Below are 17,025 nucleotides of genomic sequence, written 5' to 3'. Positions count from 1 at the left end.
CCTTTAAACTCTGACCTTCACGGACACTTTACACTGCAAAAGGCTCGTATCCATGGCAACGGAGCTATCAATCCGATGGGACCTTGACATCAGGGATAGGCAATCTGAACGATGACAGACGTTATCAATCAAACCCTCACCATCAAACATCAGCATCAATCATCGACTAAACAGATGCTGTCAAGCGGACGAACACTGAGTCTGCTCCAAAACCTAAAGAGCGTCCTCCCTAGACACCTTTTGGCATCAAAAAAAAAAGCTGTTTCAAAAAATAAGAAATATTACGCTGCCTTTTAAGATCATGTCTGGCCAGGTAGAAGAGCACTGCAAAAAGCTAGGTGACAAAAAAAAAAAAAAAATCTAAAAAGTAGAGGCAAAAGCGGATTATATACATTAATTAATATAGATATATAAATATTACTACAACTAAAATATGAATTATATTAGTATATGTTTAATATAATATATTTAATATAAAATACAAATTAATATAAACATAAAAATATTTTTATATGTAAATAAAACATTATTTTGATTAACATATAATATCTAATATACAAATTAACTGTGCACAAGTAGAGATTAATTCTATACATAATTCTATAAATAAAATTGGAAGAAATCTAAATATATCTAAAAATCAATTATATAGAAATACAATTAATTTGATTCAAATATAATATTAATATAAAATATTGGGATACTAGAAAACAGATATGGTGATTAAAATGTTACTTATAAAAATATTCATAAAAATGAAAAAGAAAAATCATATAAACATACAAATTTATATATAAATAACATTAATTTGATTAAAATTTTAAAATAAAAATAAAATTTAAAATAATACTTTTTATAAAGAATATATATATATATATATATATAATCTAAATATAATATCTTATAAATATGAAAACTTAAAATAAATAAAATACATGAATATATAATATTAATATAAAATACTGACATAATAGTAGATAAATATGTTGATTATAATATTAATTATAAATATATTACAAATAAAAAATAAAATTAAATAAAAACAAAGAAATATATATATATATATATATATATATATATATATATATATAACATTAATTGGATTAATACAGAATATCATATAAAATAATGGTGCACAAGTGGAGAGAAATTCTGAATCATTATAAATATGAAAACTATTAAACAATAAATATATAAAATATTAATTACATATAAATAAAATTAATTTTATTAATATATAATATTAATATAAAATTTTGCCATACTAGTAAATAGATATGCTGATTTTAAAATAAAAAGTTGTATAAACATGAAATTTTATATATAAATAAAATATTAATTTGATTAATATATAATATCTTATATTAAAATAATGGTGCACAAGTGTATACTATTCAGAGAATACTGAATATAACTATGAATTATTATACATATGAAAATTTGAAACTATGAATATCAATGAATTATATAAAAATCAATTTGATTAATATATAATACTAATATAAAATACTGGCATAGGATAGATATGCTGACTATAATATTAATTATAAATAAAATATTCATATAAACATATAAATAAAATATTAATTTGATTAATATACAGTATCTTATACAAAAATGATCGTGCACAAGTGGAGAGAAATTCTGAATATAACTAAATTACAATAAATGTGAAAATTTAAAACAATATAAATATCTAAAAATGTATTCTATATAAATAACATTTATTTCATTAATACAAAATATAGGCACAAATATATTACTATATTATATTAACATAAATAATTGAAATTAATATATATATATAATGAATAATATTAAGCGAGAAAGAAATGTAATAATATTTACATACTTATATGAATATAAAATGATACATAATAATGCATTATACATATACATAGTGTATTAGCATCATGTTGTTGAAACAGAGCTTTGTGTGTTTGTGTGTGTTTACCTGAGTGTACGCTATATTAGTCCCATCTGTAACCTCCACAGTGAGGTTATAAAATGACCGCTGCTCGGCATCCAGAGGTTTAGCGATGACGATAGTGCCGACGCCTTTCTCAACGTCAAACATACTGTCCACATCACCGCCTTACACGAAAAGAGACAACATGATTAAACACAAGAACTCTCTATATGTTACAGATACGTCTCTCTTTCTCTCACACGCGCACGCGCACACACGCACACGCACACACATATACATATATATATATATATATATATATATATATATCACACACACAGACTCAAACTTACATCACTGTAGTACTCATATACACCAGATGGGGGCGATACAGGGTTTGGAAGTGTGAAACATAAGTAGGATGGGATTTCCTCATTATAACCATACACACACAGCAAATACACAACACACATCCCACATATGCAGTGCACACACAATAACACTCACTCACACACACTTACAATGCACACAACCCACACATATATAATAATATGTCCACATGTAAAACACACATATGCACACATCCTACATATGCACAACACGCATATGACATATACACTCTCATATGTATGCATGTGTGTGGTATTCTAACGTGATATAAAAAGATTCCTCCATTTTCTAAAACTTCAAGTCTGTATTTTTAATACAACCTACACGAACTGTCTTAACAAACAAATGCTGCCCACATACACACAACACTCTCCAGGCTCAGAGGTAAGAGGAAAGACTGCCTCAGCTGTGGATAGACTATTAACACCAACAAAAGAAAAGCAAACCAAACATTGAAGAAACAAGTTATCGCACAGCGAAAGTCAGCTGTTAGACTATGATGGATAGTTCACCCAAAAATGAAATATCTGTATTTACTCACCCTCACGTTGAGCCAAATCCTTTTTTCCAAGGAACATAAAACACTTCACGCTTATCTTATTCACACAACAAACAAAACCAGAGACTGTCAACTCCAAAATGTACCACAGAAGTAGTTTGTCTTTTCAAATAATATGACAGCTTTTTTTTTTCCTTTACATGAACTGACATTTAAGTTATTATTCACGTGACAGCCAATACATAATTTAGCCAACGTTTTGTGGCATATAAAGGGAAGAACAATCAATTTGTTAAATAATAATTAATGTAAAATAAAAAAAAAACAACTTATAATTTTAATTATCGGGTCATGTTTCATATTTAGTGGACAATTATATCAATAAAGGGAAGTGCAATATTGTAAAAATTGAAAATATTAAAAAAAAGGATAACAGAAATAAAAATAAAATTAATAATAATAATATTAATATTAATAATCATATTTGTTTATTATCAGCAGATATTTCATATTTATTGGTCAATAACACAAAATGGGAAGCACAATATTGTCAGTTTTTTTTAAATAATAATAAATGTAAAATAATAATACTAAAAAAAACCTAAAATATATATTTTACATATATATGTGTGTGTGTGTGCGTGCATGTGTGTGTTTAATTTAATCAGCTCATATTTTATATTTAGTGGCCAATAATATATATATATATATACACATATAGGCAAGCACAATATAAATATATAAATAAAATTCTCCTTTTTTGTTGCCATTCTCTTGCACCACCTAAATTGACAATAATAAATTATGGACATTAATAAAACTCAAATAATAAAAACAGTTTACCATTAAAAACATTTTTAAAAACACTTTACTATTTAAACCACTTTACCACTTTTTTGGCCAATAATACTAAATAAAGGGAAGCGCAATATTATCAATTTTTAAAATAAAAGATGTAAAATAATAAAAAAAAAATAATAATAATTACATAAATAATTGTGTATGTGTGTGTGTAAAAGGGAAGCACAATATTGTCAATTTTTTAGATAATAAATGTAAAATACCTAAAAATTACAAAATAATATATATAAATATATATATAAATATACATATATATATATATATATATATATATATATAAATAAATAATATATATATATATATATATATATATATATATATGTAAATTCTCCTTTTTTAAACCACTTTCCCATTTCTTTTTTCGTAGTGCAGTATTAATATCCACTTTATCACTTAGCGCGATAACATAACATGATAATTATGAGCTTATTGGTATCAGATTGAAATTTAATACCAACAAGACTGAAATTTCACACAAAACATCACTTTAGGTGGCTTATAATATATATGGAATATATTGGAATATAGTGGCCAAGTGCAATATATTTCCAGTGCTTTTTTCAATGCCCCTTAAAGATGTTTGTTTACATTGTCAACATTCTGACTGACATCTATGACAGAAAGAAGTCAGTTTTGGAACGACATAAGCGTTAACAAAAAACCTGTCATTTACAGGTGAACTATCCCTTTAAGACATCAATCTGGTTGTTGCACAAGTGTGTTCGAACCCCTACGTGTGTGAACAGAGGTGAAAGTGTGTTTTGGCAGGGCGTTATGCTCCCTCTTCACGCTCACACACACTCGTTCTACCCAGGGCGCATTAATCATCTCGTGCCGCCTGTTGCTGTAACACCTGGTGGAGAGATACACTTACATACGCATACACACACTTACACACCCTTTCATTCATCACCGTCCACCCTCGCTGTCCTCACACGCTCTCACTCGTCTGGCAAGCTAACCCCGGGTCGACCCTTGACCTTTATGCACACTCGATTGGCTGTTTAATGACGCATTTAATCAGGCCGCAGATGATAAGGCTGGGTCAACGACCGCCAGAAGGGTTTAAGGTACCTCATAAACAAAACACAAACTCTCACACACACCCAAATGGAGGCACGAATTAAACCATTATCGCCACTGCACAGTAAACGCTAAGCGTACACACACATGCATACAGCAATATATCAAACGCACATTTAAATCACATTTGTATCAAGAAACACGCCCTCAAATTCACATCCCAACCAATCACGTTTAAGCAATACAGCACAACACCAAGGGATGATGGGAAAGCAGAGCTAGCTGATGGTTAAACAGCAACAGAGCAAGAGCAGTTCTGCTGAACTTATATAAATATATAGAGAGAGAGAGAGACAGGAGAAGAAAGAGACAAATTACAGAAAAAGAGAGATAAACATGCAGAGTAGTGATGGGAAGTTTGGATCATTTTACCGAATGAACGAATCTTTTTTCGAGTCATTTTGTTCATTTTAGCAAAATATAATTAAAATGTTATGTGTTACCTTCCTAACACATCTACTGCTTACATAAACGCTGATCACACTACAAACAAGACAAACAAAACGATAATGCTATAAGAAACAGAAAATATTAATTCATTGTTTACCTGGGTTTTTAGTCTATGATTAGCTCAACTCGCCTCTTATCTGACAAGTTTTCGGATTTGAATCGTTCGTTCATCACGTGACAGCCCCATAAGATGAACGAACGACTCCAAAAACCCGAAGACTCGAAACAGGTGAACTAATTCCAGTACAGAACCTAATAGGATGTTGTGCATGCGCGGCTGAACGAATCACTCCCCGAGACGACTCGTTCGCCCCGAGTCGCATAAAAAATTCGTTCAAAATAAACGAATCGTTCAAGAACGACCCATCACTAATGCAGAGAGAAAAAGGACAGAAAGGCAGACAGGTAGAGATAGAGACAGATATCAGGGCTGCACTGTAAGGACTGACCTGGCGTCAGCGGTAAAGATACTCCGGAAAGTTGATGAAATTGTCACTACGTCATTACGCAAGTTTATCCATTGTATGCGTTTATAAGTCTTCTTTCGCCAATGTAAGCATTCAAACGATTTAAAAACCATTTAAGATGTGAAAGAGCTCTCCAAGACGGACATTTTGACATAATTTGGTCTGTTTTTAGCCGTTATAGTACAATTAGACACAAAAGCAAACGGTTTTCGCACACGTGGTCTTCGCTTATGGCATTGGCAAGCCAAAAGGTTCAGAATTACACTACAGATAAATCGCATTTACATTAGCGCAGTCAAATATGCCCTCCTGAAGGCAGACGGCATAGAAATATGTGTAAAACATTAAAAAACGCCACATTTAATATGGGATTATTTTTGTGCCAATAAGAATGAACGTAACTTTATAAAACTGAACGTAACTTTCCAAGAAACGATCAAAAATATGCCACTGCAAAAGAAGAAAAACACAATGAAAATGAAAAAATGAACTCAGTCGGACGAATTTAACATGCTCTTCAAATATGCTTCATTCTTTGTTAATGATTTTCAAAGAATCGTTTTCGCGAATCATGGATTCTGAATGCGTTGCCACAGCTTTCGCTTACGCTTTGCAAATTTGCGTTTGCTGTTTTGGCACAAACCTCTCGTGGGGGCGGGCTTAACAACGATCTACTCTGATTGGCTAATGAGCTTTTGATGGACAGTTGCTCTCTGACCTGGAAGCACGGACGGTGACGTCAGTGGCGCACATATTGGAAAGTTGTTGCGGTGTGCAATACGTCGTGCTTTGTTTATATTAAGTATTAATGTTATTAGTATTTCACCTACGGTCGTCTCTTAGTTTCTAAAGATGAGCTCCCAGCAGAGACACGGAGCAGCATCATCTTCCACCTCAGCTTGTCCCTCAGGGCAGCTTGAAGTAAGTTCGTGTTGCTAAAGTAACGTTAATCAATAACATCGATAAAAGTTTTATTCATGTACAGTGTGCAACAGTTCTGATATTTTCTATAAACAAAGCACGACGTATTGCACCACTGACGTCACCGTCCGTGCTTCCAGGTCAGAGAGCAACTGTCCATCAAAAGCTCATTAGCCAATCAGAGTAGATCGTTGTTAAGCCCGCCCCCACGAGAGGTTTGTGCCAAAACAGCAAATGAAAATTTGCGAAGCGTAAGCGAAAGCTGTGGCAACGCATTCAGAATCCATGATTCGCGAAAACGATTCTTTGAAAATCATTAACAAAGAATGAAGCACATTTGAAGAGCATGTTAAATTCGTGCGACTGAGTTCATTTTTTCATTTTCATTGTGTTTTTCTTCTTTTGCAGTGGCATATTTTTGATCGTTTCTTGGAAAGTTACGTTCAGTTTTATAAAGTTACGTTCATTCTTATTGGCACAAAAATAATCCCATAATTTAACAGCATTTTAGTGTTTGTAAAAAGCACCTAGTTTAACGCCTTTAGACTTGCCACATTATGTCGTAAAAAACGCCCTTATGTCGTAAAAAACGCCCTTCTGATTGCACCAAAGTGCACGTTATTTAAAGGAGAAGTCCACTTCCAAAACAAAGATTCACATATAATGTACTCATCTCCTTGTCATCCAAGATGTTCATGTGTTTCTTTCTTCAGTTGTAAAGAAATTATGCTTTTTGAGGAAAACATTTCAGCATTTTTCTTCATATAATGGACTGATATTGTGCCCCGATTTTGAACTTCCAAAATACAGTTTAAATGCGGCTTTGAACGATCTCAAATGTGGTTGTAAACAATCCCAGCCGAGAAAGAAGGGTCTTATCTAGTGAAACGATTGGTTATTTTCATTAAGATGATACAGTTTAAATAATTTTTAATCTCAAACACTCCTCTTGTCGTTAAACTGCATTTTGGAAGTTCTAAATTGGGGCACCATATCAGTCCATTTCTTTACGACTGAAGAAAGAAAGACATGAACATCTTGGATGACAAGGCGGTAAGCACACTATATGTGAATCTTTGTTTTGGAAGTGGACTTCTTGTTTAAGTTTTCCTTGGAGTGTAATAAGCCACACCCACTGATTTCCACAGCCAATAATATAGAACTGTTCTCACCCAATCAATGATGAAAAGAACCAGACCAAACTAATTCACCACGGATTGTTTTAGCGGAAGAAGAGCCTGTGAAGGCTGCATTTATTTGATCAAAAATACAGAAAAAAACTGTAATATTGCAAAATGTTATTACAACATAAAATAATGGTTTTTATTTTCATATACTTTAAAATAGAATTTATTCCTGTGATGAAAAGCTGAATTTTCATCAGCTGTTACTCCAGTCTTAAGTGTCACATGATCCTTCAGAAATCATTCTAATATGCGGATTTATTATTAGAATGATCAAAGTTGGAAACAGTTGTGCTGCCAAATATTTTTTTGGAAACCGTGATTTTTTTTTTTCAGGATTCTTTGAAGAATAACACGTTAAATGAAATTTACGCCCTTGGTTAGAACTACCTTAAAAACCTAAAGCACTGTTTATTTCATTTGTATTACTGTTCTGTTGTATTTATTCATGCTATTGCTTGTAATTTGTTCTTATATAATTTGACTGTTTGTAATGTTTAAACTTGATATTAGTTTTTGATAACAACCTTATTCATTAGAATCCAAGGTTAGATAGGTAAAAAAACAAAACAAAACAAAACAATGAAAACGAGCTTTTTTTCTTCTGCGTTGGGAAAACGTAAACTTTCGGCAAGCAAAAGAAAAATCTGAAGGACAAAATCCTTAGCATTGAGCCCTGGACAAGCAAAGAGAGAGAGAGAAAGACAGGCAGACATAGTTGAAGACAGAAGAAGAGATCACAACACAGAATAAAAAGAGAAAGAGAGAAACCACCGAAAGAAAAACTGACAGAGAAAGTTAAGAGAAAGAAAAGAGGAAAAGAGTTCGGCTGAACTGGTAAAGATACCTTCTGTAGAACAGTTCCTGCCGCAAGCGGTCTGGAGTATATAGAACATCTCACGGAAGGAGCGTGGACCTTCCCATACGAAGCATTTAGAAAAAGAAAGAGAGTGAGAGAGAGGAAGAGAGGATGGAAGAGAGAGAACAACAGAAGTAAAGAATGAAGAGTCAAAGGATAAAAGAAATAGACAAGAGAAGGGAGAGGAAGTGGGTTGTGACTCAAGAGAAAGAGAAGGAGAAAAAGAGAGGCAGAGCAGCGAAAGAGTGCAGAGCAGGCGCTGCTGAAGCAAACAGAAGGTATCTGAACACCAAACGGCATGCATGCTGCAACCTGACTCTCCCATTGCCTACCATATCAACAGATACAGGACCTCAATGTCCGTAACATCAACAGTCAACATCACTGTGTAATAACTCATCTTTATTAATAGTAATATTGTAAAACATTACTGAAATTGTGCATAAAATGCATAATATAATATAATATAATATAATATAATATAATATATATTAGGGCAGTGTAAGTCATTAATGTGCTTTTTTTTTTTTTTTGCTGTGGATGTTTGGTCATAACTCATATAATAATATAATATATTATAATATAATGCAATATAATATGAAATATAAACTATCAGGGCTGTGTAAGTCATTGATGTGCATTTTTTCTTTTTTTGCTGTGGATGTTTGGTCATAACTCATATAATATAATATAATAATAGAATAAACTATCAGGGCAGTATAATTCATTAATGTGCATTAATGTGTTTTCATTTTTGCTGTTTATAATATAATATTATATATTATATATATTTTATTTTTGCAATATAATATAATATAATATAATATAATATAATAGTTTATTATAAGGCCAGGCAATGTTATGTTTTTTTCAGTATGTTTTAATAATATATGTTTTAATAATGTTTAAATAATATAGTCTTAACTCTATAATATAATATAATATAATATAATATAATATAATATAATATAATATAATATAATATAATATAATATAATAATTTATTATAAGGCCAGTCAATATTATGTTTTTTTTTATATTCAGTATGTATTAATAATATATGTTTTAATAATGTTTTAGTATGTTTTAATAATATGGTCTTAACTCTATAATATAATATAATATAATATAATATAATATATACCATTAAGGCAGTCGTTAAATGTGTTTTTTACAGTTTTTTTTTTTTACAGATATTCAGTTTGTTAATATAATATAGCACAATAAATACATAATATAATATTAAATAGGCTAGTTTGTTGTTATATGATTTATATGATAAAATGTATCAGTTGTTTGTTTGTGTGTATACAAACCTTACATCACCATAGATACAGACAGCGGCAAGCAATCGCCATGGTGACCGTGGAATGGCAAAAGATAGCAATACAACGCCACAAATCATGCAGTGAACCACAAACATTCCCACCAACTCTAGACCATAATATGAAAATATCTGGACTAATTAATCTATAAATGAATTTCACTAACTGTAATCCTAACCCAACAAGTATAAAAAATTAATAAATATATATATTTTAAAGATTTGATCATAAATAAAGCACAATTACTTCTAAAACACACCATTTAAAATTTTGAATTTTAAAATTTAAAAAAGATAATCTAAAATCTGAAACATTGTTACAATAAACCTCATTCCCTGACATTTATTTGATCATAAAAAATCCACTTTTGTAGCATTTCCACTAAATTGCATACACCATCACATTAATAAAAACAATCTAAGCACTCACCTGTGATGTCAAACCACAAGGAGGCGGAGCCTTGCTGTTGGGCGGACACCACGCCTACGATGTCCGCCACTTTGTCGGTTTCCATGATGGTGAAATTGTAAAGCTGCTCGTCAAAGGCGAGAGGAACGGGGCTGGGCGGCGGACGGCGAATCCACTCGATGTGCAAACGAGCCGTCGCCCAGCGTTGAGGACGTCCATTATCCACAGCCTTCACCTGCGGTCAGGGGTTAAACACACATCAGGAAGACAAAAATAGCAGGCAAGTGAACATTAAAAGAACTGAAGTGAAATGGAAGAATGCATCCAGTACTGACCTTTGCATCGAATGCAAACAAAAGAACAAACCTTTTACAGGAAAAAGAAATTTAAAATGTCAGCTCCCTCATTAAGAGAACTGAGCTGCTGTATGTGTCGAGGGAGTTTTTTAAGACCTGGAAATTATTATCCAGAAGTTCATACTTCTGGTTAAATGTGATAGGACTATTTTCTGTATATCAGATATGGATAACTACATAATTCCAGTTAAGAAAAAAAAGTGGTCAAGCTCCTTTTTGGAACATGTTTCATGCTTGACCAAAGTGGTCAACCAGCTTTAACCAACATGACCAAGATGGTCTACCAAGTCGAAATCAAGCCTGCTATTAGTCAAGCTTATCATTATTTTATTTTATTTTATTTTATTTTTTAATTTAATTATTCATTTTATTTTAATTTCCTATATAGTTTTCTAATTTATTTTTATTTTATTTTATTGTATTTTATTATTTATTTTATTTTATATGTAACTTTTCATGTTTTATTATTCTTTATTTTATTTTTCTTAAGTATTTATCTTATTTCATATTTTCATTTTATTAATTTTTTTATTTAATGTAATTTTATTCTATTTTATTATGCATTTTATATTATTATTTTCTTTTCTGTGTAATTTGGTTTTTGTTGTATTATTCTTTTTTTTATTTCTTCCCTTGTTATTATTTAATTTATTTCAATTTAATTTTATTCTATTTGATTATTCATGTTATTATTATTTAATTTTCTATGCAATATTATTTTGTGTTTAATTCTGTTTCTTTTCTTTTATTTTTTGTGAGTTTCTCTCTTACATCATATTTTATTTTATTTGATTTCAATTTAATTTTATTCTATTTTAATATTCATTTTATTGTTTTATTTTCTAAGTAATTTTATTTTGTTTTATTATTCTTTTTTGTTTTTATCTTATATAATCTTTTTACTTTATTTTAATTCAATTTAATTCAATTTTATTATTAATTTTATTTTTTTTCTTATGTAATTTTATTTTATTTTTTATTATTCTTATTTATCTTCTTTTCTTTTTGTATTTATTTTATTTTATTTTTTCAATTTTATTAGTTTATTTTATTTTCTATGTAATTCTGTTTTTTGTTTTATTATACTTGTTTTATACATGTTTTATTTTTTTCCTTTTTTAGTATGTATCTTATTTTACATTTTTATTTTCTTTTATTAGTTACTATTTTAAAACACTATTTCATATTATCATCACATATGTGAGAGTTTAAATTCATTCAGAAGCTCAAGGGTTAAAGTTAACTCACGGTAAGAATATCATAGGTTCCGGCAGTGAATTGTTTCTTGGGCGATGAAACCACACCAGTTTTGGCGTCGATTACGAACTTCCCGTCCTCGTTGCCATCAACGATGCTGTAGGAGAGGTCAGCGTTGGCGCCCTGGTCCTGGTCATAAGCGAACACCCGATATATAGGAGCGCCTCGCTGCTTACGGGTTCGCTCGGGTAAACGAACCTGGTAAACCTTCTCGGGAAATGTCGGTTTGTTATCGTTAACATCCAAAACCTGGATCACCACCCATACTGTGGTGTGTCTGGGAGAAGGACCGCCATCTGATACGGTCACCTGGACACAAAAACAGCGATGAGCATAGAGATAAAAGAAAAAATGTTTTAGAAAAAAAGTCTCTTATTCTCACCAAGGCAGCATTTATTTGATACAGTAAAAATAGCAAAAATGTACAATATTATTATAATTTAAAACAGCTGTTTTCCATTTGAATATATTTTAAAATGTAATTTAATCCTGTGATGCAAAACTGAATTTTCAGCATCATTACTCCACTATCATATGACCCTTCAGAAATCATTGTAATGTGCTGATATGCTGCTCAAGATTTTCATTTCATTTCATTTAATTGCAGGGCAAGTTACAGATGTGTTTAGATCAAACTCGAAGCATGAGTAATAGACACTACAATTCATGGTAAAAATAGATAATAGATGGACAGGAAAGGAGAAATAAGATTCTCTACGTGCCTGATCTCCTACATAATTTTTCTCTCCATAGAATGGAGTGATGATGAGTCATGTTCCACTTTTCTCTCATTTCCTGTTTCTGATACTTGATCCATTTTTCTTTTTCATTAGCAAACATGCCCATCTCTCATCCACCAATCAGCACGGCCGCACGTGGCCGGCAGCCAATCAGCAGAGTGCGGCGGAACATTTAAACTATATCATTAAAAACAAAAGACACTGTGTGCGCCATCCATCTTGGCAACAACAACAGAACGATTAATTCAATTCAATTTATTCATTTCCTTTCACAGACTGCCGTGCCACGCCTGTACAAATTCAATCTGTCCGTCTGAGAGCAAAAGAGAGCGAGCAATAAATGAGAAAAAAGAGGGGGGCTGTGATAAATTAAAGGGGCGTTTGGTCTGTGTAATGTTTGGGTGTCAAGGGATCACGTGGTGAACAGGTAACACAATGTTGAGCGACAAGTTCGCTCTCAAAAGATCAACATGACAAATCGCTTTTATTACAAACAAAACACTCGAAATCACTCATTTTCGCACTTAAACATACGCAAACGGACAGAGCGAAGCATTCTGAATTTCAAACAGGAATCTATAGGATGCAGTCAGAACACGTCGATAGTCTTGCATTCGCATGAAGGCTGTCATTATTCTCCCGTCCCTTACAAAATTGATCTGCAATTTGGAGGCAGTGCAAATTAGCATGGATCGCAGCTCTCGCACCTGATGTGTGTTTGTGTGAACGTAGCTATATGTGTGAAAGTGGGTTCGCATGAGTTCGTCTCACCTCCAGTACGTGCTCTGCCTGTTGTTCGCGATCCAGTTTTCGAGAGGTTGTGGTAATCAGACCTGCAAAACACAAAGTCACTCGCTTTAGCAGGTGCTTTATAAATATCCTTTGACCCAAGAACGTGTGCAGTTTCTAACTACAAGTAATGACAGTGATTTAAGTTTTACAAACCTTGAATTGACATAAATAGATTCACTGATGGATGAACTTCACTGGAAGTAATGACTAACAGCGTTTTTGGTATTGTAAGTGAACATCATAAGACTTTTTAAATGATTTAGGTAAAATAATCAGATCATTTGTTTTTGCACATCAGACTACACAAGTCTTACTACATAACAACTTAATAGTTTTGTGGTGAACATTTTTTCTCATCATGTTCAATTCAGACTTCAGTCTTAGACCGGATAAAAATGTCATTTCTTTGGCAAGGCGCTATAGATTGAGCAACAGACCAGCATTGTTGAAAAGCACTAAAGGGAAGACTGAAAAAATAAATAAATACATTATACATGATATAAAGTAGTGAGGGAAAAATACTGAAAGATGAACAAGTAAATAAAGAAAAATAAAATATAATGCAAAACAAAATACGCAATAAATAAAAAAATATTAATGGCAATATACACAAACTTTGGGGTTAGAAAGGATTCATTATTCAGCAAAGATGCATTCATTTGTTCAAAAGTATCAGTAAAAACATTTGTACTGTCACAAAAGATTCTATTTCAAATAAATGCTGTTTTTTTAACTTTCTATTCAGCAAAAATCCTAAAATAAATGCAGTTTCTACAAAATATTAAGCAACACAACTGTTTTCAACATTGCTAATAATAATAATTGTTTTTTTGAGCTGCAAATCAGCATATTATAATGATTTATGAAGGGTCATGTGACACTGAAGACTGGAGTAACGATGCTCAAAATTCAGCTTTGATCAGAGAAACAAACTACATTTTAAAATATATTTAAAAAGAAAACGATGGAATCCCATTTCAGCCACTGAATAAAAAACAAAACAGGTAATTGCGATTAGCTCACAATTAGCTCGCTATTGTGAGTTTACATCCCCTAATTCTGACCATTTGTCTCAGAAATGTGAGATATGAACTTGCAATTCTGAGAAATAAAGTCAGAACTGCGAGATATAATCTCATAATTCCTAACTTTTTCTTAGAATTGAAAGGTGTAAAATAGAAAAAAAGTCAGAATTGTGAGATAAAAACTTGCAACTCTTAGAAAAATGTCAGAATTGTGAGAAAAAAAGTCGCAATTACCTGTTTTTTTCAGTGGCAGAAACAGGCTTCCATAGAAAACCATTCCATAAGTAACTGTTTTCTATTTGAATACATTTTAAAATGTAATTTATTTCTGTGATTTCAATGCTGAATTTTCAGCAACATTACTCCAGTCTTCGGTGTCACATAATCCTTCAGAAATCATTCTAATATGCTGAATTGAGTACATTTTTTTCAACAGCTGAGTACATTTTTTCAGGATTCTTTGATGAATAGAAAGACCCAAAGATTACCATTTATCAGATATCAAAAGCTTTTGTAACATTATACACTATACCTTTCAAAAGCTTTTTATTTCAGATAAATGCTGTTCACTGACCTTTCTATTCATCAAAGACACCTGAAAAAAATCTACATAACAGTATGTCTTTTGAGCAGAAAATCAGAATATTAGAATGATTTCTGAAGGATCATGTGACTGGAGTAATGATGCTAAAAATTCAGCTTTGAAATCACAGAAACAAATTACATTTCAAAATATATTCAAATAGAAAACAGCTATTTTAAATAGTAAAAATATTAAATAAATGCAGACTTGGTGAGCAGAAGAGACTTCTTTAAAAAAACATTAAAACTCCTAGTGTTCAAAAACTTTTGACTGGCAGAGTATAATATAAGGAATGTGGGCAGTGTAGTGGTTTACTGAGATTTTTTTTAATAAAGTTAAAATCACACTTGAAAAACTTACGTTATTGCTACAATATTTCATTTTTGCTACGGTGATTTTTTAGTTTGGTAGGCCTGCTGTTGCTTTCCTACAGTAACATTCTCCGTGGCATATCAAAGTGCCTGCGGGTCCTAAAGTATGCTCTTTCTGATCAGGCGCATCCCAGGGCGCCCCATCACTGACCCATATCAGAGATGAAGAGAGAGGCAAGGAGGAATAGAAAGAGAGGGGGCGGCTGTGTTGAATCGAGTCACAGCGGCGCAGGGCACTTGTACTGTGAAAAAAAAAAACGGAAGGAGAAAACAAAAAAAGAAGAGAATGGGAAAGGAGGGGGGTGTGGGGGCAAACAAAAAGACTAGAGACAAAAGTTTGCTGATGACATCATGCCTGTAACACACACACACATACACACACACAGAGTCCGTTTGAGGCCCCACTGGATAATTGCTGCTACCTGAATAGGGTTTACTGGTCATAGTGGGCAAGTGGGGTCTTAACGTCTACAGACTTCTGATCTCATCGTCATGGCAACCAGAGTCTCGGTTACACAGCTACCGCTCTTGACCGGCGTGTGTGGGAAAGTAAGTCCGCATACGGGGGGAAAAACGGACGGATTAGAACTCGAACGTTGGACGGAGAACACCCACGCAGGCTTTTATGCGTCGTCTATAATATATGGTACTTAAAACAATCTGCCATAAACAATCCCCCAATGCACTTTTATAACTGAAACTCTCTTTTAAAGAGACAGTACATCTAAAAATTAAAAGTCTGTCATCATTTATTTACCCTCATGTTGAGTTTCTTTCTTCGGTTGAACACAAAAGAAGGTATTTTGGAGAATGTTTGTAACCAAACATTTGACGGCAGCCATTGACTTCCATAGTATGGGAAAAAATACAATGAAAGTCAATGGGTACCGTCAACTATTTGGTAAGCAACATTCTCCAAAATATCTTCTTTTGTGTTCACAAGAAGAAAGAACCTCAAAGATGAGAGAATTTTTATTTTTGGTTGGACTTTCCCTTTAACCTACTTTTAACTAACAGCAATGGATTTGCTAATGAGCGTGTCTTTGTATAAGAATCCAATCAGTGGGAATGAGTGTGCGCTTAGCTAAAGAACAGCTGCATTCACTGGCATTAGCATATTAATTAGAGAGACGAGTGATTACGTGCAATTAACTAAAACACCAATAGTATACAATGGCATACCTATACAGGCCAGTTATCTGTTGCGTTTTGAATATGCATGAAATGTAGCCGCTTTTTAAGCGCAGTTTTTGAGTTTTTCTTCTAATCGCCACATGCATTTATTTCACGGTGCATTTGTCTTTGTGTTCCTCCACAGTCGTTAAAGGTTCACACAGGAGGGCTTGATTTCCCAAGAAACTCATTGCGGATAAAAATAACGGCAAAACCTTTGGAAACTGCCGGTGGTGCGTGCGTTTCGTGCGTCGAATGGCTGCAGGTGGGAATTGGCTCATATGAGTGTGTCTGTGATTCATTGGTGGGGTCGGCGTCATAAATTCGAAACGCGCACTGAAGGAACGTAAACCGGCCACACATACACACATG

General features: G+C 32.5%; 1 protein-coding gene across 8 annotated transcripts in view; it reads right to left on the bottom strand.

The window, feature by feature from the left end:
• fat3a (FAT atypical cadherin 3a) overlaps positions 1-17,025 on the bottom strand; it is a 181,176-nt gene that overhangs the window by 54,406 nt on the left and 109,745 nt on the right. For 5 of the 8 annotated variants that reach the window (XM_051128945.1, XM_051128947.1, XM_051128950.1 and 2 more), the window contains exons 5-9: positions 13,481-13,542; positions 11,961-12,278; positions 10,378-10,591; positions 8,612-8,680; positions 1,955-2,094 (exon numbers count right to left, since the gene is read on the bottom strand). In XM_051128945.1, the coding sequence (XP_050984902.1) occupies positions 1,955-2,094; positions 8,612-8,680; positions 10,378-10,591; positions 11,961-12,278; positions 13,481-13,542 (803 nt within the window). The remainder of the gene's footprint in view (positions 1-1,954; positions 2,095-8,611; positions 8,681-10,377; positions 10,592-11,960; positions 12,279-13,480; positions 13,543-17,025) is intronic. The other 3 variants (XM_051128948.1, XM_051128952.1, XM_051128953.1) reach the window with 1 other exon arrangement.

Source organism: Labeo rohita, chromosome 15 (assembly GCF_022985175.1).
Source record: "Labeo rohita strain BAU-BD-2019 chromosome 15, IGBB_LRoh.1.0, whole genome shotgun sequence".
In the NCBI taxonomy this organism is placed as follows: Eukaryota; Metazoa; Chordata; class Actinopteri; order Cypriniformes; family Cyprinidae; genus Labeo; species Labeo rohita.
Note: the sequence above shows the minus strand (reverse complement) of the source record. Positions and strands in the feature narration are given on the sequence as shown.